This window comes from Herpailurus yagouaroundi, unplaced genomic scaffold (genome assembly GCF_014898765.1).
Source record: "Herpailurus yagouaroundi ecotype Mexico unplaced genomic scaffold, PumYag 29, whole genome shotgun sequence".
In the NCBI taxonomy this organism is placed as follows: domain Eukaryota; kingdom Metazoa; phylum Chordata; class Mammalia; order Carnivora; family Felidae; genus Herpailurus; species Herpailurus yagouaroundi.
The window spans coordinates 8,167,662-8,192,037 of record NW_024412377.1 but is presented as its reverse complement, the minus strand read 5'-3'; the positions used below and the strand labels follow the sequence as shown (position 1 = coordinate 8,192,037).

The window sequence follows — 24,376 nt, the reverse complement described above, 5'->3', positions numbered from 1 at the left end:
TTTTAACATTTTGCACATCAATCCCACAGCCCGTTAAGACAGAGGTTAAAAATTTTTTTTTCAACGTTTTTATTTATTTTTGGGACAGAGAGAGACAGAGCATGAACGGGGGAGGGGCAGAGAGAGAGGGAGACACAGAATCGGAAACAGGCTCCAGGCTCCGAGCCACCAGCCCAGAGCCCGACGTGGGGCTCGAACTCACTGACCGCGAGATCGTGACCTGGCTGAAGTCGGACGCTTAACCGACTGCGCCACCCAGGCGCCCCTAAGACAGAGGTTAAATGTAATTAAGTCTCAGGAGTGAGAAACATCTTTCGTCCTCCTATCTACTTCATGCAATGAGTATGTGCCATATTTTTATAGAGAAATGTCCACCCATTATGAAGTTACAATCACCTTTCTTAAAATCTAGAACTCGAAAAGAAGTATGTTTGACGTTTTACCGCTGGGGTATTCATCAAAGTGAGGCAATCACATCTAAGGAGAACACGGGTTTGCTTGCTTTTTCCTTTGTGGGCTTTAATTCAGTTCAGTGAAATGCATTGTAGCAACAGCTTCACGGGGAAAAAAACCTGTTTTAGTTTACGTGGCGACAGCTTCTGACTCTCTAAGGCAAAAGTTGTTCCCTGTGCTCTTGCAGATAAGGAGACAAGGAGGCATCCAGCTCCTGGTGGACCTGCTGGATCACCGGATGACGGAGGTCCACCGTAGTGCCTGTGGGGCCTTGAGAAACTTGGTATATGGGAAGGCCAATGACGATAACAAAATCGCCCTGAAAAACTGCGGCGGCATCCCAGCACTGGTGAGGTTACTCCGCAAGACCACCGACCTGGAGATCCGGGAGCTGGTCACAGGTGAGCATCCTTGTTAACAGCACGCCCGCCTCTCAAGGTGAAATCACCATTATCCAGCATGGTAGCAAAAGTGCTAACCAAGTATGGTTGAGCAGGGCCTCTCAGAGGGCTCACGCCGTGGGCAGGTCCCTGTACGCATGTGCGGAACAAGGGACTCCACGGATCATCCAATTTCACACACATGGAGTAGCCAAATTAGAGCATTAGAATCCAGGAACCATTACCCTCCTAAAATTCTATGACCATATTTCAGTTCTGTCCCTTGATTTGGAAGTGGTTCAGCATCTTACAATACCTATAGGTCATCATTAAAATGGCATTTAACAAAAATTGATAAAAGGACAAAATACGTGAGTGACCGTTAGGAAGGTGGATATTCTTGTTTATAACGTGGCTAGGAAGAGAGGTCTTAGTGTACTTAACAAGAGAGGTCTTAGTGTACTTAACAGTTATTTTCTTGAAAAAAAAAAATGTATGCCTAGTCCACGTTCCCAGGTGATACGATTACATGTTAGGGAATTTTTCGAACGTGAACATGAGAGAAAGCCTTTCTGTGAACGTAGAACTTTTGAGCTTTGTAAAGTGGAGATCACTAGAGTAGCGCCTCAGAGAGCCACGAGGATTTGAAGAGTGAGAACTTGTAAGCATTTAGCAGTACCTTTCTTGGAATACGTGTGAATGCAGTAAAATCCGTGTGAATGCCATCACTCTCATCCCTCACCTCCGAAATGTGCAGTTTTACTTGTTGGAATGCTAACAACAGAAGTGGCCTCAAGATGGGATTTCGGATTACTCCTCTTGGTGACCCATATTGTTGGCGATATTCCGGTTTGGGTTCATCAAAGTTCCCCTGCAAGCGTTTGGCAAACGGATTGCAAAGTTGACTCAAGAAAAGGGTCTCTTAATCCTCTGTGATGCTACTGATCTTCCTTCTGTCTTGATTCTAAAACTTCCTTGTAGCTATGCTCATGAGGTATATGTGATCTTGTTTATTTAAGAAAATACATTACCCAAGCTGAGAGGCATCAATTTTGGTTCAATGTGAGGTCAAGACTCTCAGCCTCAGCGTATTTTCTTGAAGGTACACCCTTCAAGATTATTGTCACATTTCTTTTGCACTCTTAGCTAAAATAGAACTAGACCCCAGTTCCTTTTGTTTTGTTTTGTTTTCATTTCTCTAAGTGGAGAATTGTCCTCATGGAAGAATATCGTCGTTAAGTTTACAGTGCTATTAAAATGATGGTTCACACCAAACTAATATGGGTCATTAAAGGTAAAACTATTATTATCAGATATTATGATGTGTAGGATGTAGGACCGTTTTGGGGTAAGTTAAATAATTGAAAATGCACCTTGCCGTTATGGTTATGAACCCCCATCCCTACTTTCATATTGAGAGAAAGGACTCAATACGTGTGATGGAAAACATCATGGCGCTTCTGGGCATGAAGGCCGTGCCAATGGGAGCACGAGGCCAACAGAACTAAAGCAGCACCTTGTGCTGTGCACATGATGCGTCCGTCCATTTCATGATTTCAAAAGAATTGGATTTTACTGAAATTTGGATTTGCCCCAACACAAACCCTCTTTGGTGGCTTACCTCATTGCCAAGGAAATTCGACCACATGCGAAAGGCTGAGGTGACTGATGGCTTAAACCAGAAAGAAAATGACAGCATACCTCTGTCCCATGACATCGTCCACTGCAACATGCTCCTGCCTCTTCTGATATTGGAAGCCACTCCAAAACACTGCTTCTGACAGATGCCGGATGTCTCCCATTTTATGCATCTGGGCAACATGGGAAATTTCTATGTGAGCCTCGTGTGTAAACATCAGAGGCAGGTAACCTCTTCAGAATGTCAAGAAGTTTCCTTTCTTGGCAAAGCTTTGTACCCATTGTCATGTCACGACTCAGTGTTTCTTCATAAGCATGTGCTGGAGGCTGAAACTCAATTCCACTTCCCTCCTGAAAGAAATGCTGTCTTCTGTCAGGACTCCATCCAAGCCACTGGGGCTCAACAGTTCCGGAAAGACAGTGCTTGCTACTTCGGTAGATACTTTCTGCCATTCCAGAGTCACGGACTTATCATGCATGGCTGAACTTCACGCATGAGTTTTACTTTTCCCAAAGAAAAACATGTTGTTAAAACATTTTGATGGGTTGAAGCCCATGGCTTCTGAGGTTTCCCTGGTAGATCCTCTTGAAAAACAATAAGCATCTTGGCAAAGCTACTGCTCTAGACAGAGAAGTTAGAAGCAAGCAGGTGCAAGAACATTCCAGCATGGAAGGAATTGCTGCTGTGGGCCAGTCTGTAATAACAAAGCCTTCTGAACCCCCATGCTGGCAGAAATCTGAGGGTGCCTGGAAACCGGCAAGGTTCTGCTGACTTCTGTTTAGACGTAGCATCAATGATGCAGATCCAGCGAGAGCGGATTCTACTGCCTGACCCAAAGTAAAAGGATTCAAACGAATATCCCTCGAAGAGCTGTAGAGGGTCATTTGCATCTTCAGCACCATCCCAGCACTCATCTGCCAAGGGGAGCTATGAAAGCTTGGATTCCGTTGGCTCCTGGGGAACTTTGGGAATCCAGTATTTTAGTACAGCTAACTGATTTAACCTCGAGGACATCAAATCGTCCATTTTTCTTATCTTTCTCTTTCCACGCCTCCTCTGAGACTCTTGTCTCCCCGCAAGCCTGGCAAATGCTTTGCTACACTAAGCCCACGGTCTCCGTTCATCCTTATTGTTCATTTCTCAGATGCTTTGGAATTTCTGCGGCCATCAGGCGTGTGCTAACCCTTGGACATCTGCACATGCGGGGCTGATGTTCAGCAGACCCACACCGGCACTGCCATGCTTACGACAAAGCCCACTGTGATGGTTGGAGGCTCTGTTGGGAACTCTCCCACCCATGTAGTGCCGGCTGCTAGATATTAAAAGGGAAGTTTCTGACAAATGTGTCCACGTTTTAGAAACTTAATTAGATGAGCACCAAGGCTCATGATGGCCCTGGAGGATGGAGTAATAAAAGCTGCTCTTCACTGCTGCTGTCACATTGTCACAAGGACCCTCCTTTTTTTCTAATATGAAATTTATTGTCAAATTGGTTTCCATACAACACCCAGTGCTCATCCCAACAGGTGCCCTCCTCAATGCCTATCACCCACCCTCCCCTCCTTCCACCCCCCATCAACCCTCAGATTGTTCTCAGTCTTTAAGAGTCTCTTACGGTTTGGCTCCCTCCCTCTCTAACTTTTTTCTTCCTTCCCCTCCCCCATGGTCTTCTGTTAAGTTTCTCAGGATCCATAAGAGTGAAAACATATGGTAACTGTCTTTCTCTGGATGACTTATTTCACTTAGCATCACACTCTCCAGTTCCATCCACGTTGCTACAAAAGGCCAGACTTCATTCTTTCTCATTGCCATATAGTATTCCATTGTGTATATAAACCACAATTTCTTTATCCATTCATCAGTTGATGGACATTTAGGCTCTTTCCATAATTTGGCTATTGTTGAAAGTGCTGTTATAAACATTGGGGTACAAGTGCCCCTATGCATCAGCACTCCTGTATCCCTTGGGTCAATTCCTAGCAGTGCTATTGCTGGGTCATAGGGTAGGTCTATTTTTAATTTTTGAGGAACCTCCACACTGTTTTCCAGAGCGGCTGCACCAATTTGCATTCCCACCAACGGTGCAAGAGGGTTCCCATTTCTCCACATCCTCGCCAACATCTGTAGTCTCCTGATTTGTTCATTTTAGCCACTCTGACCGGCGTGAGGTGGTATCTCAGTGTGGTTTTGATTTATGTTTCCCTGACGAGGAGTGACATTGAGCATCTTTTCGTGTGCCTGTTGGCCATCCGGATGTCTTCTTTAGAGAAGTGTCTATTCATGTTTTCTGCCCATTTCTCCACTGGATTATTTGTTTTTTGGGTGTGGAGTTTCCTTAAAGTCTTTTTGGAATTAGGTTAGATGTGCATACATGAATTAATAAAACAGTGATTTAAGTAGTGAAGCAACTATGCCCTTTACTTCCATTGTAATTCTTCAGCAGGCCTAATTCCAAGTCTAGCAAGGAGTAACAACATGGTACATGATGGAGCCCTGCCAGTACAAGGGAGCTTTTTCTCTTGCATTCCTCTCCCTGAATATTAGCAAATGCATGAAAACCAGTGCGTGTTAGAATACACTGGGAGGGTGAAGTTGCCTTTGAATTCCTCTTTAGATATTTACAAGCTGGGATGTTTTATAAACAAATATTGGAAAGAACAGTGTTGGTGATTTTTTTTAAAAAAATAATAAAGCATGTTTCTAAACGTGATTTTTAGATTAGATAGAGCCCAGCCCTATAACCAGAAGGATCTAGAGTGCCAAATTATAACCAATAAAAAACTAGAAGAAAGAAATGTTCTTGGAGAGCTTTAAATTATTTACTGAGTATTCCTTGGCAAACTGTTTGAACAATAATAAAATGTTAAAATTGAGCTATTTACATGCATTTACATTGAATACATAGACATACATGCTTTAGAAAAAAGCTGCCTGTTTGCACTGCAGTGTCTATCCACAGCAGAATATATTCTGCCTCTGCCTATTAGGCCTTGCAATAAATAATTTTCTTCCTATGCAATAATTGCTATGAGATGATCAGAATTTTATTTAAATCCAGTTGAAGCTATTATATGCTAGCAATTACTAGAAATATCCAAATAAACTTTGGTTACAAATTCTGCATGTCCTTTGGGCTTGACTAATATAATTTTTCTCTCTCTAAATATGGATATAATCAACCTACATTTTGAAATGCCCAACTAAAGATTTCAGAATGCTTTATAAATCACGATAAGCCACTTTTTATTAAACCATAAAACCTAATAAATAACTTTTATTTCTGTTGAAAGCAAGTGTCCTGAAGAGTTCTGCTTCTCCAAGAGCTGTGTTTTCTTCCATCTTATGTTTCAGATACTCAAATAGTCTATCCTGATTTAACTAATGAAAGAGATAAGCCTCAGTTTATTTTACTGACTAGCATTAGGTCCGTTGATTTCAAGCCGTGTCGGTTAGAAGTTGAATTATGTACACCCCACCCCCAAATTCGTATGTGGAAGCCCTAACCGGTAGCCCTTCAAAATGTGACTCAGATGTAATTAGTTAAATTAGGATACTAGATTAGGGTGGTTCCTTAATCTCATATAGCTGGTGTCCTTATGAAGAGAAGAAATTTGGACACGGACACACACAGGGAGGGGTCATGTGAACATAAAGGCAGAGATGGGGTAATGCTTTTGCGAGGCAAGGAGCACCACACAGATGGCCCGAAAACACCAGAACCCAGGAGGGGGGCCCAGAGCAGATTCTCCTCACAGCCTCGGAAGGAACCAATGCCAGTGACATCTTCATCTTTGACTTCCAGCCTCCAGAACTCTGACCATGTAACTTTCGGTTGTTTAGTTCACTCGATCTGCGGTGGCAGCCCTAGGAATCTATTACAGACCCAGATCGAGGGAGTTTTTCATCTTTTCCCAGATGTGAGCAAACACATGTGTTGGCCCAGGAAAGAAGACCATGCAAATAAATGCAGAACCATGAAAGGGTAATAGTGTTGCCAGGTTTAAAATAAAGAAGACCCTGTTGGCCTCATTCCATAATGCATCTTTTTTTTTAATGTTTATTTATTTATTTTTGAGAGAGAGAGAGAGAGAGAGAGTAGGAGAAGGGGCAGAGAGAGAGGGAGACAGAGAATCCCAAGCAGGCTCTGCAGCTGTCAGTGCAGAGCCCGATGTGGGACTTGAACCCCTGAACCATGAGATCGTGACCTGAGCTGAAACCAAGAGTCAGTCACTTGACCGACTGAGTCACCCAGGCACCCATAATGCATCTTTTTAAAGCAATTACTTGTGAAGGATCTGAAGTGGCAAAGATGATAATTTAATGCACTTCAGTATTTTTAATCAAAGTAATGGATCTATATGGTCAAAAAATGAAATTGCATAAAAATGCTTATAATGAAAACAAGAGTCCCCAGCTGTCTCATCTGTCCTCTGGTTTTGGACACGTGCAGCCTCTCAGAGGCTTTCAGCCTTAGCCTCTGCTTTGTCTTTTAGTTTTCTCCCGTTTATTCCATGTCTTTAAATAATATGCTTATTTCACTCTATATAATTCAATGATCATAGTCTTTTCATACTGACTTTCTAGTATGGTGGAGAAGGATTTTTCACATTTTCACCGCTCATGCCTTTTCCTTTCCCATTATTTTTGGTTCCTCAGTACATTCAGTCAGTAACTTCAAGGTTAAGCCTCTATTTCTTCTGTATAATAAAGACATGGTCTCGTCACCCATATTATAAGATAAAAATAATAGTACTCTTCTGTCCTCACCCTTCTTCACAACCTCTGTCGCCGTAGTTGACTTTGACATTGTCAAGGTTGGATGTATTTGCAATCTATTCTGTCACCATGGTCAGTCTTCCAGGGTTTTCTATAGCTTGATTCAAAAGTTGAAAGCCAGAGATTAGCCTTTGCATTATGATGGAAGAGCGGATCCGTGTGGTACCCAGCCATCACATTTCTTTCCCAATGGGTCCAAGGTAATGATCCTTGTCAAAGGAGTACATTTCTGGCATCATATCTAACAGATCCTTCATCATCTATAATGCCCATCAACTCAACTTTGTCCATGATTTCTATTATCATTAATTCCCTGGTTTTCCAGAGAGCTCATGAACAGAACCCTCTATTTTGGGGGCAGAATTAGATGACTGCTCTCTAGAACTGCTGTATTGCTCTTCAGGTTTGGAATGTCTATCTCCTAGATCCCAGGCCCTCCTCTTTCTTGGTTTATTCTTTTATAACTTCCAAATATTAATTAATGAAGGTGCTTAGGCGATGAAATTCTGAAAATGTCGCTAAATCCTCATACATGATTGACATTTATTAGATATGGAGGGATAGAAATTATTTTTCTGAGGAATATTTTCTATGATATAATTTTATCCTTGAGACATAAAAGTCTGTGGTGATATATCTAGGTATTTTCCTTTTTTAAAATTCACTGATATTAGACATTTTCAGTTTAAAGAGTCATGATCTACAGTGCCAGAAAACTATCTTTTTATTTTTTTTTAATTTATTCATTTTCTCTATCCTCTCTTTTTAGGATTATTGATAGATTTTGGACCTCTTGGACTTTTCCTCTCGTTATATTTGCTTACACAATTTGGAGCCCTTTTTCTTTTTATCATACATGGTGAGAGATCTCTTCAGTATCCCACATTACTCTCAACCTACCCATGAGGGAGTTTTTTGCAGGGATATACTGAGATACTATTAGTGGTATTAACAGTGTTCTTATATCAACCTTAAGAACTCCCCTTTGTGTTTCTTATAACCTCTGTACTTATTCTATGAATGTAAACAATTCTGGAATTTTAATCAGGATATTATTTTGCACTAAGGTTTGTTTTCTGTTCATCATGAATCATCTGACTTTTCTCTGTTGTCATTTCTATTTGTTTATATGGGGGTCTTCTCATTGATTTTGCACACTTACTTTAAATGCATAGAGACCAGTTGTCTACCCATGTTTGTTTTTTTTTTTTTGATGAAAGAAGATGTTACTTTAATAAAGGTTTATACACAGTGTAGTTTCAAGCAATTGAGGACACGGCTATTTCCATATGCTTCTACACATAAATTTATAAAACCATGTATTTTAAGGAAAGATGCTACTTGAATGACTGTTTATACACAGTGAACTTTCAAATTATGTAAACAGTCCAAGTGCCAGTCAACTGATGAACAGGTAAAGATTTGGTATACACACACACAGACATGCACGCAATGGAATATTACTCAACCATAGAAAAACGATGAATTCTTTGTTCATTTTTAAGACAGAAAGAGTAGAGAGTTTGAGCTCTGTGCTTACCCATGAAGCTTGTTAACTGTGAACTTGACTTCAGGTGAGCAGGTAAGCATGAGCTGTTGTGATGGGGAATCCTTTAAGGATCTTGATGAGGAGAGCTTTTCTCTAAGGCTCAGATATCCACATTAGCTTTTCCATTTTCCTCCTGTGCAGTCAGTCTCTTTGGAGAATATTCTTCTGAGTTGTTTATTTGTCTGCCCTTTAGGGAGGGGCCAGCAATTTTCTGGCTGCCGGGTATTTTTCCCCCTGGGTAGGAGTGGACAGTGTGGGGGTGAAGTGTTCTCTGCACCCAGGCAGGAATGGAGAATGAGAGGGTGGGCAGCTGCTTCCTTTGCATCAGTCACCCTTGGGTACCCTCCCTTCTCATTTCTACATTCCCTGTGCCTGCCTTCTCTGAGCATGAATCTTCCCTAGGTTCCACCAGGACAGGCAGTCACCACATTGGATCATTGGCATGGAGTCCCCTCTGTGTTCATCCTGGGCTGTGCTGGCTTCCATTGCAACTTCATCAGCCAACTCCCCTCCATCTGGTTTGCATCTTACAGAAACATGATAAAATGTCTCATCTGCTGGGTTACTCCTTCCATTCTCTTCTTTATTCCATTATGTCCCTATTAATAATCTCTTGCCTGCATGAATTCTGAACAGTTCCATAGATAAGACAAAGTGTGAATATTACTAAGTATTGTCTCTATTGCTGATAGAAGCCAACGTGGAAGCATTTCTTTAGGTCTGTTAGCCAGGAGAGTTTACTATTGCAGAAAAAGTCTAGGGTGTAACATTAACTAAATACCCTTCATGGAAAGAGACACTGGAATAGAGGGGAAGCATTTTCCCGACTAGCATCCTCCAACCTGTTTTTTTCTAATCCTATTGGCTGTGATCACCTAGAGGCATGGCTCATCTCTCCAAAGCAGGAGCTAAGCATTTTTCAAGGTAGCCTTTCCTCTATCTTCCTGGGTTTTTTGGTGATAACCTGGGACTCCTGGTGGGCATTTTATATATTATATTAAAAAGCACTGAAATGGATGCGGGTAGCACATCATTTAAATCAAATCCAGGGTCACTGTGTTCCCAAAGTGTAAAATTAAATCCCACACTTATTTCTTATCCCAAATAATGTCCACCATGTTGTCTAACATAGCATATCGGAGGTTCTTCCATAAGATTAAACAGCATCACAAAGATAAAAATGAATAGAGACGTTCCAATAATGAAATGCCAGCAATGCAGAGATGCTTCGAATTTTAATATAAACCCCTCCAAATATCAAATTCCCAAGGAGAAATTAAAAATCAAAGTTTCAATCCACTTTTATGTTGGAGTCCAAAGACATTAAAGTTCAAAGGAATTAAAACCTAAAAATCAATATCTCTTGCCATTGTGTGTTAAAGTTCAAAGTCTACAATTCTTAAGCTAACTAAAGTATAAAAATCATCCTCCCCAACCTTTCAATTCCTCACAGCCTCTGCCAGAGGTCTTCACTGTCCCTCCATCCCTCTTTAGGTAGCTCAGAGCTACCTCACGCAGGAATTGTTGGTATACTTTAAGGACCTCAAAGATGCATTGTTCCAGTGTGAAATCCTACCCATGACTCTCCAGGGGTGTGAACGCTGGCCCATGATGCATCATCTTTAGAAAAGGAGCCATGCTAAGCCCTGAGAGCAGTTATCCCAACACAGGTGTGTACCCCAATAGCAGCCCCAGACAAGGCCATGACAGGTACCCAGTGAAGTCTGTATCTGTTACATTTTGCTGCTACAACATATTTCTACAAACCTAGCCACTGAAAACAATGCAGTTTATTATCTTCCAGTTCTGGAGGTTAGAAGTCCAACATAAGTCTCACCGTGCTAAAATCAGGATGTCAACAGGGCTGTGTTCCTTTCTGGAAACTTTAGGGTAGGTTGTTGCCTTTTCTGGCTACTGGAGCTGCCCACATTCCTGGACTGGAGACCCACTTCCCCTGTTGGCTGGAAACCCACTTCCCTTGTTGACTGGAGACCCACTTCCCCTGTTGACTGAGACCCACTTCCCCTGTTGACTGAATACCCACTTCCCCTGTTGGCTGGAGACCCACTTCCCTTGTTGACTGGAGACCCACTTCCCCTGTCGTCAGAGGCAGCAGCATGACATCTCTGAGAAGTCTTCTGTAGGCACATTTCCCTCTGACTGCCGCCAGGAGTGAATCTCTAAGATAATCTGCCCGTCTTAAATTAATCACATTTTCGATAAAAGGTAACATATTCATAGCTAATGGGGATTAGGGCATGGAAATTTTTGGAGGACCATTATTCTGCCAACCACAGTATTTGAGGGAAGATGAGTAATTCTCTAATTACTGTCTTTTTGGATGTAGTCAGTCAGGAGAAGCCAGTCTGGTGGTGCCTGACTTCCAGGGTCCACCATCGGTGAGCTTAAATTGAATCAGGGGACAAAATCCAAGCAAAAGTAGATTTTGGTGTCACGCATTTACTGGTTGAAGGGAAGATTAATCCTTCCATGAAATTGGAAACATTGCTGCCCTCTTGCAACATTTAGATATTGGCAGTGGAAGCCACCCCAACACTAGGCATCTCAGCTGTGATTTGACCGGAAAAGCATGAGCAGTGTAGGTGATACAGTAAAGGGATTTATTATCTGGGTGAGACTTGGTACAATGTAGGAGCTAGTGAAGACGTCTGAGGAAGGCTGTGTTTGGTGCTGAATGTGAAGTTGACGTGGGTCAGGAGGTAGAGATCAGGATGACAAGCTCGATATGAAGAAGGGAAGCTCAGGAAGACCAGCTGGCACCTGTGAGGGTAGAGAGGCACCCTCTTCTGCCTCCCGTTGGCTGAATATTGGCCTCATGAGAAAGACACAAAACCTGGCTCCTTTGGCCACGGCGTTCCACGCATGCCTGCTGCAGGACACGGAGAGCTGAAGAAGGAGAAGTAGTGAGAACGGCAGCTTTGCCGCTGGCCGTGGCCCCACACCCAGAAGGCGAGGCCATGAAAGTGCACACAGGCCACGGCAAAGCTTGGTGCCCTGGGCCTACGGCCGTCAGAGTTCAGCACCTGCTGCTTCCCTGGCACCTGCCAGGTTGCCTGCACGTTTCTCCTGTGGACATCATTACCCTGGAAACTAGGAGGAAAGGGAATTCTGGGAGGCATCGTTCCAGCTCAGCTAGGCTGACACAGCACAGCCGCCCCCTCTCGCCCCCCGCCGCCACCCCACGCCACACCGGGTCTTACTGAAGTGACTTCATTCCCTTCCTGCAGATTTGACACCTTCGATTTTTAATTTCCTCTTTGGAGGTTGGGTTTCTTGGCTGTGCAGTGCCACACAGAGTGTGATCGCTGTGTGGCACACCTCCGCTGCCACATGTCAGTCCTCTGCCACCAGGGCTATTTCCCCGAGCTGCCCTGTGGAACCCTGACATTGTCTATCCCTACAAAGCCTGCAGAGTCTCCCTCAACAGAAACTCGGGCATCCGGGGGCACCTCCGCTGTGTGCCCTCTTGTCCCTGTTCCAGGCCCCGGGATCCAGGCCTGCCGTCACGTCTTTCGGCTGCTGTCACTGGATGCCTCTCCTCCTCTGCTGCAATTTCCAGGAAGGTTCAGTTAAGTTTCCATCTGTTGAACTTGCTTCTGCATTTGGACTCTCTTTTTAGCGTGTTAGGGACAGCAGTGTTGGCTAGAATTGAGTCCTGCCTTCCTTTACTTTTCCTTTGCTTTCAAACATGAAAGCATGGCTCTGGCAGCAGCATGCCTTTCTAGCATTCCTCTAGATTCCAGAACAGGAATTGGCAAACCTTATCTGTAAAAGGCCAGATGATAACTATTTTAGCTCGACGGCTATAACGTCCCTGTTACGACTACTCAATTCTACCTATGTTGGGTGAAAACAGCTATAGACAGTACATAAAAAATTGGATGTAGCTGTGTTTCAATAAAACTTTATGTATAAAGGCAAATAGCTAGCCCTCAGGCCATAGTTTATAGAACCCTGTACTACACTTGCTTTTACCCTCTTTTCCACACCAAGTTCTGAACAAAATGAAGAAGGAAGCCACATTATCAAATCATTACTCTTAGAAGTCAGATTGGAAGCCAGGTTCTAGGCCTGTTTACCAAGCGGGTTTGCTAATAATGAAGCCCGGAATTAGGCAGACGTATCCACTATTGCACAGGCAGCAGTTGGGTCAGGGAAGCCTTCCTGTTCCTCTGACAGCCCCCCGGGACATATCCTGCGGAGACTAGAGGAACCAGAGTTTCCTCTGGCCACTCATTCCCAGGAGGAAGAAGGACAGACAGAGCTGAGTCAACCGATGCATTGTTTGGACAAGTCCCTCCTCCTGCCAGGGGAAGAGTGAGTGAGGGTCTGTGCTCCAGTAATCGTGCTCCATCCACAGGAAGGAAACAGCAGGCCTGAAGAATTCTGCAGCGCTCCATCGAAGGGAAGAAGAGACAGGTGTTTGTGGTTGGTCTGCCACTTGCCCCCAACTCATTTCCTAATCCGCTACATAGCTCACACATTCTTTAGAGAGATGTCTGCTCTTGCCTCCTCTAAATTGTCATTTTCACCATATCAGGGTTATCTCTCTATAGCAGATAGCCCGATTATAACCAAATGCGCACAGCAAAACTTACAACCCTCCACACAGCACTAGTTCTGATTCCTAATTGCCTCCCCAGCCAGGCCACGTCTAACCAAGTTGGAAAATTCACACCATTACCTTCCTGCTCACCCCATTCTTAATTCCAGAGATTGAAGCCAGTCTGTAGGCTGTGAGTCTAATTCATTCATTCGTTAGACACATGTTTGTTGAGCATGTGCTGGGTGGCAGTGAGGCGTAGGTCCTCTGGATACAGGTGTTTGGTGAATACCCAGGTACCTTCTAGCCATAGGCCATCCCTGGGGCATGGCCCTCTTCCTAATGGCCAAGATGGCGATGCTTGTGTTCAGGGAGCTAGGTGGAGGAAGGCAGAAATAAAAGGCATAGCTGGAGGGGGTCTTGGGTTTCCGTTCATTTACATGTAAAGAAGTAGAATATATCAAAACTTTGAGTGTGATTTTAATATCCATTAACAGAACTGTTGTGGAATGTTGCAGACTTAAAATTCAGAGCCCTGCTCTCAGAGGGCTTGCGTTGTGGTGGACAAGACAGACAATAAACCTGTCATTTCAAGAAGCGCTATGATGAAAAATGGAGCAGGCTAAGGAGATTAGAAAGTAATGGAAATCTATTACTTAGAATGAAGCTTCGCTTCAAGAAATGAAAAGCTCCAAATGATGGTGTATGTTAGCTTAGATGGAAGTGTTCCAGTGAGCAAGACATTTTGATAGAAAGTGTTTGTTAAGGAGTTCTAGTTTATGTTATGGTAAAATATAGACTTGTCGACTGTAGAAATCAGTATTAGAACCCTTCTTTATTACATATGCCACAGAGGAGGATACTGGTAGGTGTTTCCGGAGCTGATACGTTACGTTATTTCCTGTGTTTTACATTCTCATTGCTCCCCGATGTGCCTAACCTGAAAAGCACGGTATTCTTTGCATTCTTATGTTTCAAGACACAATAAACATTCCTGAACACCTGCCACTTACCAGTCATCATGCTGGGTGCCTTGAATATGCCCAGAGGTCCCCAGAGGACGGGCTTAAAGGAGCTTGCTCAGTGTCCCAGCTGGCACGCAATACATTCCCTAACCCTCTGTTCCCGAAGCCTGTTCTCTTTATACTCTACCAACGATCTCCCAATTCCCCCAATCAAATGGAGATTTCTGGGCCCCAGATCTCTACGGTAATAGCCTGGGAATCCGTATTTTCACAAGACCCTCTGGCAGTTGTCATGACCGTGCACGTTTGAGGAACATCACTTTCTGCTCTCTCCAGGCCAGCAGTTACCACAGCGAGCAGCAGAGGGACGGGGGCGTGGGAGGCACAGGGATGTCTTGAGAGATGCCAGAACAATCTGTTGCAAGGAGTCATAACTCCATTTTCCAAAGAAAATGTTCGGCTCGTTTCTCGTTTCTGCAAATTAGAATGAATTTGAAGTTACCTCTTATTTCAGCGTGCCTGCTCACGTGAGAGAGAAGAAAGTGAGGGCACTTCTAACAAAGGCAGCAGCGGTCCCCTGTGACAGTCGTTCCCCTAACTGACAGCCAGCCGTAGGGAAGCAGCTGTCACCGAGGGTGCTGTTGACCGGGACGGGGCTTGCAACTCCCACGGTCTCCGTTTCCCTACAGAACCCGTGAGGGTTTCGTTAGAACCTCTGCACACCCATCCGAGCGCACCGTTCGGCACGCTCTCGAGGTAAATGTTGGATGTCCCCAGACTGCGTGAGGTTGCCTTCATTGCTCACCCCTAGGATCGCCGGTGCCGATGGTATGAAACACACCTGTGCTTACCTACAATTACGTTCCAGAGCAATGCTGAGACGTTGTAAAGGTTCACGGGAAAGGATTGCCAAGGGCGTTTCGTTTTGTTTTGTTTATTTGCCCGGATGGAAATGTACAGTGTATTTTACTTGTTCGGTGTGACAATGCATAACTGATTTGTGGCTCTACTTAGCGACTCACGAGTTACAAGTTAATTAGAAACACTTTTCCCTAATTATATTTGAGAGTTTGCTCTATTTGCTCTACAATTATCACAAAAATTACATTAACTAGTGTTAATGAACACAACGTCGAAATCCCCACCGGATCCTGGGGGAAAGGGGAGAATTAAAGAATGTGCACATCTCCTGCCCAACACCTGGTTTCCTTTTCAACAGATGTTTTTATTTGTTATTCCCAATGAAATGTGCAAAATCAGCCTCCTTCCTGGTTGTCCCTCGGAGGATGAGACTCCACCTGGCAGGGAAGGAGCCACCGTTTCGTCTGCATGCGCTCAACCATGTTCCCGTAGTGACTCACTCTCCCGGTGGGCTGCCCGTCAGGATCGGTGGCGTATTTGCCTTCACGGAAGCTGTGTGCCATCACCGCGGCACCCTCCCGAGGGACAGCCCCGAAGAAGAAGCTCTTTGGAATGATTTCCTAACTCAGGGACCTGCACCATGGAGACTTGTAATCCCAGAGAAATAGGGAAGTTGTCCTCGGCAGCTGGCCTTCCTGTCCACCTTTCTTTCCTGCGTGTGCCAGGTTATGGCCGAGCCCCAAGGAGTTGTCGATCAAGTGTGAGAGAGGGTACATCCACGTGGATAACTGTTCTACAGAGTAAGCACTGAGAAAAGCTGGAAAAGCTTCAGGGAGGAAAGGGAATTCTCAATCTAGGGGATCAGGAAAGGCTTAATGAAGAAATTAATGTTTGTCGTGGGTTTGAAAGGTGGACGGGAGTTTGGTTTTCAGATAATGAGAGCAAGAGCAGAAAACACACCCTGTGCTTACAGAAGGGCTCCTCCTTTCCTAAGAATAAATTCAATTGTGTCACTCCTGTGCATGTGGGGGCATCCCACATGCCACCCCATAGAGGGTAGGTGCCATCTGCATATCTGCTGTGGCTACCTTCCTTGAATGCTGCCTGCTTCAGACAGTTCTGGTCTTCTGTCTCCACGCATATTTGCCTTTTAATCTAACACCCTCCAAGAAGCCAGGCGCCTCTTCTGGGGAAGGGGAGGAAGCAGTCGTGGGTGTCCCGCTTTATACTTCTTACATAACCTGAGACGCCTGGGTGGCTCAGCCAGTGAAGCCTCCAACTTGAGCTCGGGTCATGATGTCGCGGTTTGTGGGTTCAAGCCCTGCATTGGGCTCTGTGCTGACCGCTCAGAGCCTGGAGCCTGCTTCGGATTCTGTCTCCCTGACTCTGTCCGTACCCTACTCGAGCCCTGTCTCTCTCTCTGGCTCTCAAAACTAAATAAATCAATGAATACACACTGAAAAATGTTTAAAAAAATAATTCCCTATGTGACTTGATTTGCCTCACACAAATATTACTAGAAGTGCTCCCGGGGTCACACGGTATTAATTCACCATAGTGAGCAAGAATTCATTTGGGGTACAAATGACAGCTGTCCGACTGAAAAGTTTGGAGATTTCTTGCAGACACTTTGGAAATGTAGAAACTCAGACATAACGGTATTCAGCACCTCACATGAAGCCGTCCCATAACAAACACATTTAGTACTTAAACTAAAGATACACATTAGGAAAAAGAGCCATTTGCTCTACACTCGGTGTAGCTTTCATGCATGTTGGATTTTTGTTTTTTTGAGAAAATGGATTTTCATTCATAAACTCAACTCCATTGTCAAGTGGCATACCTGGTCTGTTCACAAATAGAGTTTCTGAAGCCCGTCTTTGACCACATTTTACGTTTGTAAGTGTCAGCAGTAAGAAGGCTACTTCCATTCCTCACGTTTTATGTTAAAAGATTTGTTTTCAGATGAGGAGACATTGTCTTCCATGTTTTACTCTTCACTCAAAATTCTTTCTATCGAGAGTTAGCGAGAGGCAGGAATATGCTCAGAAGTCTAAGACTGAGAAATACGGATTCCAAAGCGGTCCGAAAACACTTTTATTAACAAGAAGAAGCCTTAGATATTAGCGGTAGTGGTATTTGTTTTGTTTCAGTTTTGTTTGCCCGTTAAGTGATTTTATAGTCCGGGTGGAGCAGACGTTTCATATTTTTTTTTAGTTTTGTTAGTTTTTACTGATGTATAATTAACATGAAGTGTTCTATTAGTTTCAAGTGTACAACATTTCTAAGCTTTACTTAGTGCTGCTCAGAATAAGTGTACTTTTGACCTCCGTCTCCTAGTTCATCCATCCCTCCCCCCCACCTCCCCTCTGATAACCATCAGTTCTCTGTATTTAAGAGCCTGGGGTTTTGTCTCTTTCTTTGTTTTCTTAAATTCCGCATACGAGGGAAATCATCTTGTATTTGTCTTTCTCTGACTTGTTTCTTTTTTTTTTTTAATTTTTTTCAATGTTTATTTTTGAGAGACAGAGAGAGAGAGAGACAGAGCGTGAGCAGGAGAGGGGCAGAGAGAGAGGGAGACATAGAATCCAAAGCAGGCTCCAGGCTCTGAGCCATCAGCACAGAGCCCGATGTGGGACTTCAACTCACAGACCATGAGATCATGACCCAAGCCAAAGTCGGACGCCCAACCAACTGAGCGACCCAGGCACCCCTCTGACTTATTTCATTTAGCATTACGCCATCTAGGTCCATCCATGTTGTTGCAAATGTCAAGGTTTCATTCTTTTTTATGACCAAGTAATATTCCATTTTGTGTATGTTGTATGTACACACTCACACACCTACACACCCACATACACAAACACACACATATCACATCTTTACCCATCCACCCATGGATGGACACTTGGGTTGCTTCCATATCTTGGATATTGTAAATAATGATGCAGTAAACATAGAAGTGTATAAATCTTTTTGAATCTTTTTATATTCTTTGGGTAAATACCCAATAGTGGAATTATTGGATTGTGTGGTAATTCTGTTTTTAATTCTTTTTAAGAAACGTCCGTACTGTTTTCCATAGTGGCCGCACCAACTTGCATTCCCACAGATACCACGTGAGGGTCCCTTTTTCTCCACATCCTTGCCAACACTAATTATTTCTTGTAGTTTTGATTCTAGCCATTTCGGTAGGTCTGAGCTAGTATTGTGGTTTTGATTTGCATTTCCCTGATGATTAGTGATGTTGAGCATCTTTTTACTGGTCGGCCATTTGTGTATCTTCTTGGGGAAAAATGTCTATTCAAGTCTTCTGCACATTTTAAAAAATCAGATTGTTTTTTGGGTGTTGAGCTGTATAAGTTCTTTATATGTTTTGGATATTAACCTCTTATTGAATATGTCATTGCACATATCTTCTCCCATTCAGTAAATTTCCTTGCTGTTCTGTTGATGGCTTCCATTGCTATGTGAAATCTTATTATTTGGTGTAGTCCCAATAGTTTATTTTTGCTTATGTTTCCTTTGCCTGAGGAGACATATCTAGAAAAATGTTTCTATGGCCGATGTCCGAGAAATTACTACCTATGTTTTCTTCTAGGAGTTTTTTGCTTTGATCACTACAGCTTTGTAGCATATCTTGAAATCTAGTATTGCAATACCTTTGGCTTCATTCTTCTTTCCTAAGATTGCCTTGCGATTCAGGATCTTTTGTGGTTTCATACAACTTTTAGGATTATTTGTTCTAGTTCTGTGAAAACTGCTATTGGTACTTTGCTAAGGATTACATTAAATATGTAGATTGCTTGAGGGTAGTGTAGACATTTTAACAATATTGGTTCTTCAGTCCAGGAGCATGGAATATCTGTCCACTTGTTTGTGTCACCTTCAATTTTTTATAGTTGTTGGAGTACAGGCCTTCTACCTCTTTGGTTACATTTCTTCCAGGTATTTTATTCTTTTTGGTGCAACTCTAAACATAATTATTTTCTTACCGTTCTCTTTCTGCTACTTCATTATTAGCGTATAGAAATGCAACAGATTTCCGTGTATTGATTTTGTGCCCTGGGACCTTACTGAATTCATTTATCCATTCTACTGAGTAGTTTTTTTGGTGGAGTCTTTAGGGTTTTCTATATATGGTATCATGCAGTCTGCAAATAGTGAAAGGTTTACTTCTTTACCAACTTGGAAGCCTTTTTTCTCTTTTTCTTGTTTGATTGTTGCAGCTAGGACTTCCAGTACTCTGTAGAATAAAACTGATGAGAGTGAACACCCTTGTCTTGTTCCTGATCCTGAAGGACAAGCTCTCAGTTCTTCACCATTGAGTATGGTGTTCCTATATGTGGGGTTTTCATACATGTTCTTTATTATGCTGAGGTTTGCTCTCTCTAGGCCTACTTTATTGAGAGTTTTTATCATGAATGGATAGCATACTTTATCAAGTGCGTTTTCTGCCCCTATCGAGATGATACGTGGCTTTTGTCCTTTCTCTTATTGATGTGATGTATCACATTGATGGATTTGTGATTATTGACCCACCCTTGTGTCCCTGGAATAAATCACACTTGGTCATGGTGAATGATTTTTATAATGTATTCTTAGATTCAGTTTGCTAATATTTTGTTGAGGATTTATGCATCTATCTTTTTAAGTGATTTCCTAGTCTGGATGGAGCAGGTGTCTAATTTTGTATGAGTTCCAAGCTCGCTCACAGCAATGAGAGAAAAGAGAGTTCAAAGAGAGAGAAGAAAACTAAATACATTATCTTTTCTTTGGCAGTGGAGCCTCAACTTTGGGGTATCTTTCTCAGACAGAACGAGTGTAGAGGCTTTCCTTTTTGCTTCTGACCCTGGAGGCATTTTCTGATACATGTAACCACTTAGAATGCCCGATCACATGTACCTTTCATGAAGAACATTTATAGGCAGGACAGTGGTAAGTCACTTACCTTCCATGGCGCTTTCAGTAGACTCCCTAATGTTTTGTTAAATTAGCAGGAAAGAGGAATTTGTATTTAACACACAGTTACAATGATAAGATGAACATGGGTCATTTAGGATTTTCAAGCAGTTTATCAATTTAATAATTTTCTGCAAAACTGCCCTTGCTATTAACTTAGCTATCGGAGTGTGCAAACACAGATGTGAAATTTTATTGTCATGTATAAGCTTCACATTGAGCACAACTAAGTATTTATAACTTGAATCTAATGAAAATGGGATTGAAAAGAAAGAAACGATCATGTGACCCCAGGATGGAACTCTCCCATAAGCAAGCAAGTCTGATTAACTTAGCCACACAGTCAGTGGAAGGAAAGAAATTGCTCTCTACAGTTAGCTGATGAACCTCCAAACACCAGGGTCTTATTAAAAGTCCTTTTACCTCCAGGGAGCCCTCTCACCATCTCTCTGTAGCTTTGCTAAATGTAACCCTATCTGGGTTGCTATGGAAACAGCTATATCTATGCAAATTACTTTTTAAAAAATCATTAGGCTGCAGAAAGTCCGTCTGACATATGAAATTTGCAAGGACCCCAGCCCATAGCTTCTCTTGGCATTGTATCTCCGCTCTAACTGTCCCCAAGTTTCCTTTGCTGTGCCTGTTGTAAACAAATACTCCCGAATCCTTGAGAAAGATCTCCAACAGTAAGAGTTGAACAGTGGTAAGGTGAGGGCAGTAGCCGGCAGTCAGAGTCTGGAGGGTTGTGGGCTGTGGAAGAATCGAGTTGCCTAGACACAGGTGAGGGAAGAGAGAGGTTGCAGGCAAATCTATTGAAATACCAACTGTCTCCCATTCATCTCTGTCCTCCGGTGTGGCGCTGGCACACACACGTGTGGGCATCCGTGTGCAGTGCAAGCGTGTGCACACGTTGACACACGCTGGTGTGCTTACACCCACGTCACGCAAGTAGCCCCTGTGTTTGTCACACATTTACATCCCTCTCACAGCCTGGCCACCGCTCTGCCGGGCACAGACCCGCGTTGGAAGGACTCCGGTCCCCAGCTTCCCTTGTGTATCTGTTTCCTGCACGAGGCCTGGCTCAAACGTCCTTGGGGCTTCCGCAGGGCTTTGCGGTCCCCCCCCCCCCCGGTTGCCGCTCCTCCCTGAGCGTGGCGTGTAGCACTCTGCCTGCTGTCACAGTGTCACCTGCTGCTCCCTGGGCAAAGTGGCCCCACAGGTATCTGCCCTGAGCCCCCAGGAGGCCAGAGCTAAGAGGCGGCGTGTGACCCAGACGTAGAAGCATGGCCCCACTGCCCTTGGCTTTCCAGTTCTGGAATCCCTCAACAGAGCTTCCCATGCCCCAGGCATTACAAAAACAGCCTCCTTCATCTTTCCCTCTGTGCTTTCCTAGTCTCTGGGCTGGGGACAAGTTCAAGTAATGGCTCTCGTTCTGGTCCTCGAGTCCTCACTCGCCATCACTGAACTCTGCTCATGGTGCCTGGTCTCCACTCAAACCAGTTCTCTCCTAGGAGGCTTCCCCGCCCTGCCTGTCAGTAGCTGCCTGGCTCACCCCACCTGCCCAGGCCCGTCCCGGTCCCCAACCTGCACAGAGCTTGAGTTCTTCTCCAGGTCCTCCCGGGCCCGCCTACTGACAGACTCTGCCCGCCCCAGGCCTCCAGGCTGCCTGGAGTGGTCAGTCCTGCCAGAACTCAGCCGTGAGCAAGAGGTATCAGCTCGGATTCGAGCCGGCAATCCTGCTGCACGTGGATCCTTTATGGCAGTGGCCAGTTCACACCGGTACACATCTCAGTACGCATCGTGTGCACATCTCACTTTGGTTCCCCGAGGAGCCAACTCCCGTTTCCGTGTTTGCTACAGAGAAGGGGGACCAAGAGGGTCTCGCTCAGCTGAGCTCTCGGGACGGACAAGGGACCACTTGGTGCCTCAGGAGTCAGCCCGCCTTCTTGCAGGCACCGCGGTGCAGACCCTACGATACAGAGGGCGCACAAGCATCATTTCTGCTTTCAGTATGTGAAATTTGTAAGCGAGTTCTCAACCAATCACAGTTATCTCTTTTTCTCTGAATGCTTTAACAATTAACCTAGAATTCTACCTTCCAAGTAAATGTGTTCCATTTTGAGCCCATATTTCCGACTTCCTTTGCTCGTTACAGAATTGGTGTCCCAGGCTCAGCCTTCCTTGCATGAAGGTCAGCGTTCTAAGTTTTCTCCTCAAAGAGCAGAGTCATGATTCCCAGCAAGTGAGAAGCATGTCATTGCCATTATCTACACGTGGGGATGAGAAGGAAACATTAAAAGACTAACATCATAGGTCCCAAACCAAAAATTCTCCCTTGTACTTTGTTTAAACAGAATCAGTTTAGAGTAAAAATACGTTGTCTCGTGTATAAAGTGTGTGTGTGTGTGTGTGTGTGTGTGTGTGTGAAGTTAGATATTATCCAGGCTTAATTATTCTAGGAATAGTTTAAGCTTTTAATGAAAGGGTGTAAATTAGATGAAATGTCCCTAGACCTCAAGTTTACTTTTAGGAGTAAAGGTGAGAGTGTGGTTTTAAACAACCACGTCTCCTCTTACAAAAAAATCTCTTTTTGAAAAGAATTGGAGGTATCATAGATTGTCAGTGTTATGTATGTAAATACATATGTTTAAAGGCATAATTTATATTTAAAATGGTAGCCTTATCTTAGGAAATATAGTGCAGTGCTCTGCTTTTCTCTCTAAAAATAAATATTTATGTGATTTATCTTGAAATGTTTATATCCAAAAAAAATGTGGGCGTGTGAAACTGAGAAAGTCTACTCAAGCCTTGAAAAGTTGCTTATTACCAAATATACCAGCTCCATAATTAATAAATTATTATAAAATGTATGCTGTCTCCATGAGAAAAATTATAAATAAGAATTTTTGATCTATGAACTATGGTAGTTGTGTGTTCTCAGAGACCAGTAAAGCATAGGTTTTTCCTTTTGAAAGAAATATGTCTTTCTAATAGATAAATTTAAATATAAGATCAACAGGGGTGCCTGGGTGGCTCAGTAGCTTAAGTGTCTAACTCTTGGTTTCAGCTCAGGTCACGATCTCACGGTTCATGAGATCGAGCCCCAAATCAGGCAGTATCAGTGCAGAACCTGCTTGAGATTCTCCATCTCCCTGTCTCTACTGCCTGTCTTCCGCTCACATGCGCATGCATGCACACACACTTTGTCTCTGTTTCTCAAAATAAACAAACTGTTAAAATAATAAATAAATAAATACATACATACATACATACATACATATATACATACATAAATAAATACATAAATAAATACATAAATCCATAAATGATCTCCAATATTTTGTATTTATCACCCTTGTACACCAGATTGATAATCATTATATTCTTTTCCAGGTGAAAGTTTTTAAATATGATTCCTCTCGGTATAATTAATTTTAATGGCAAAAGTTTATATACTCTACATTTCTAATGTTACGTATGATTTTTAAAATGATAAAATTCTACCAGGCTCTACTGACTTCTCTCATCTCAAATATTCTAGGCTTCCTCATTTGCGTTTCCCTTCATTTGCTGGTGCCATGTTTCATTTTGAGGCGTATTCATCATACACCCACCTCCATGTTGATACGAGAGATTTTCCTTTCATGCCATGTGACAGATATTCAGTTTCAACTCCTTCTATTACGAATATTAACCCATAAGCTCCTCAAGGGCAGGAACAGTGTCATAGTTATTTTCGTATCCATGATGCTCAATGGTAGTTAGATGGAGTTTGGTAAATTTTCCCTGGGAGACGTTGTTGGAAACTCTATTGCGGTTTCCCTCTTGTTTGTTGAGCTGCATATCTAGTATCTAGGTCTCAAACATATTCAGACAGACAGCTAGCAACCACTGTTGTGTCCCCCGCCTTTCTGCTTCCAGAGAGAGGGGGTTACCACAGTGGCAGACTTGCCTCTTCACTGACTGTTCATCTGCCTCTCCTTTCCTAGTGAGAGCACGTAGGAGATGTCCTGGGGGGCAGTACGTTAACGCTTCTGTAGAGAGTACCAGACGCTCTTGCAAGGATAAGAAGGGCAATGAAAGAGAGCTTTTCCATCTCAAACAGTACAAACCCGGCTTGGATTCTAGGCCAACTTACTGTCTCTTTCAACTCTGCCTTTTCAACTTTATTGCCTTCAACTCTACAGCCATCATCACACCGCCCCCTCACTGTCACCACCACCTCCA

At 43.4% G+C, this 24,376-nt stretch overlaps 1 protein-coding gene across 4 annotated transcripts in view; it reads left to right on the top strand.

Moving 5' to 3' along the window:
• CTNND2 (catenin delta 2) overlaps positions 1-24,376 on the top strand; it is a 408,918-nt gene that overhangs the window by 187,133 nt on the left and 197,409 nt on the right. For all 4 annotated transcript variants that reach the window (XM_040494066.1, XM_040494055.1, XM_040494045.1 and 1 more), the window contains one exon: positions 641-854. In XM_040494066.1, the coding sequence (XP_040350000.1) occupies positions 641-854 (214 nt within the window). The remainder of the gene's footprint in view (positions 1-640; positions 855-24,376) is intronic.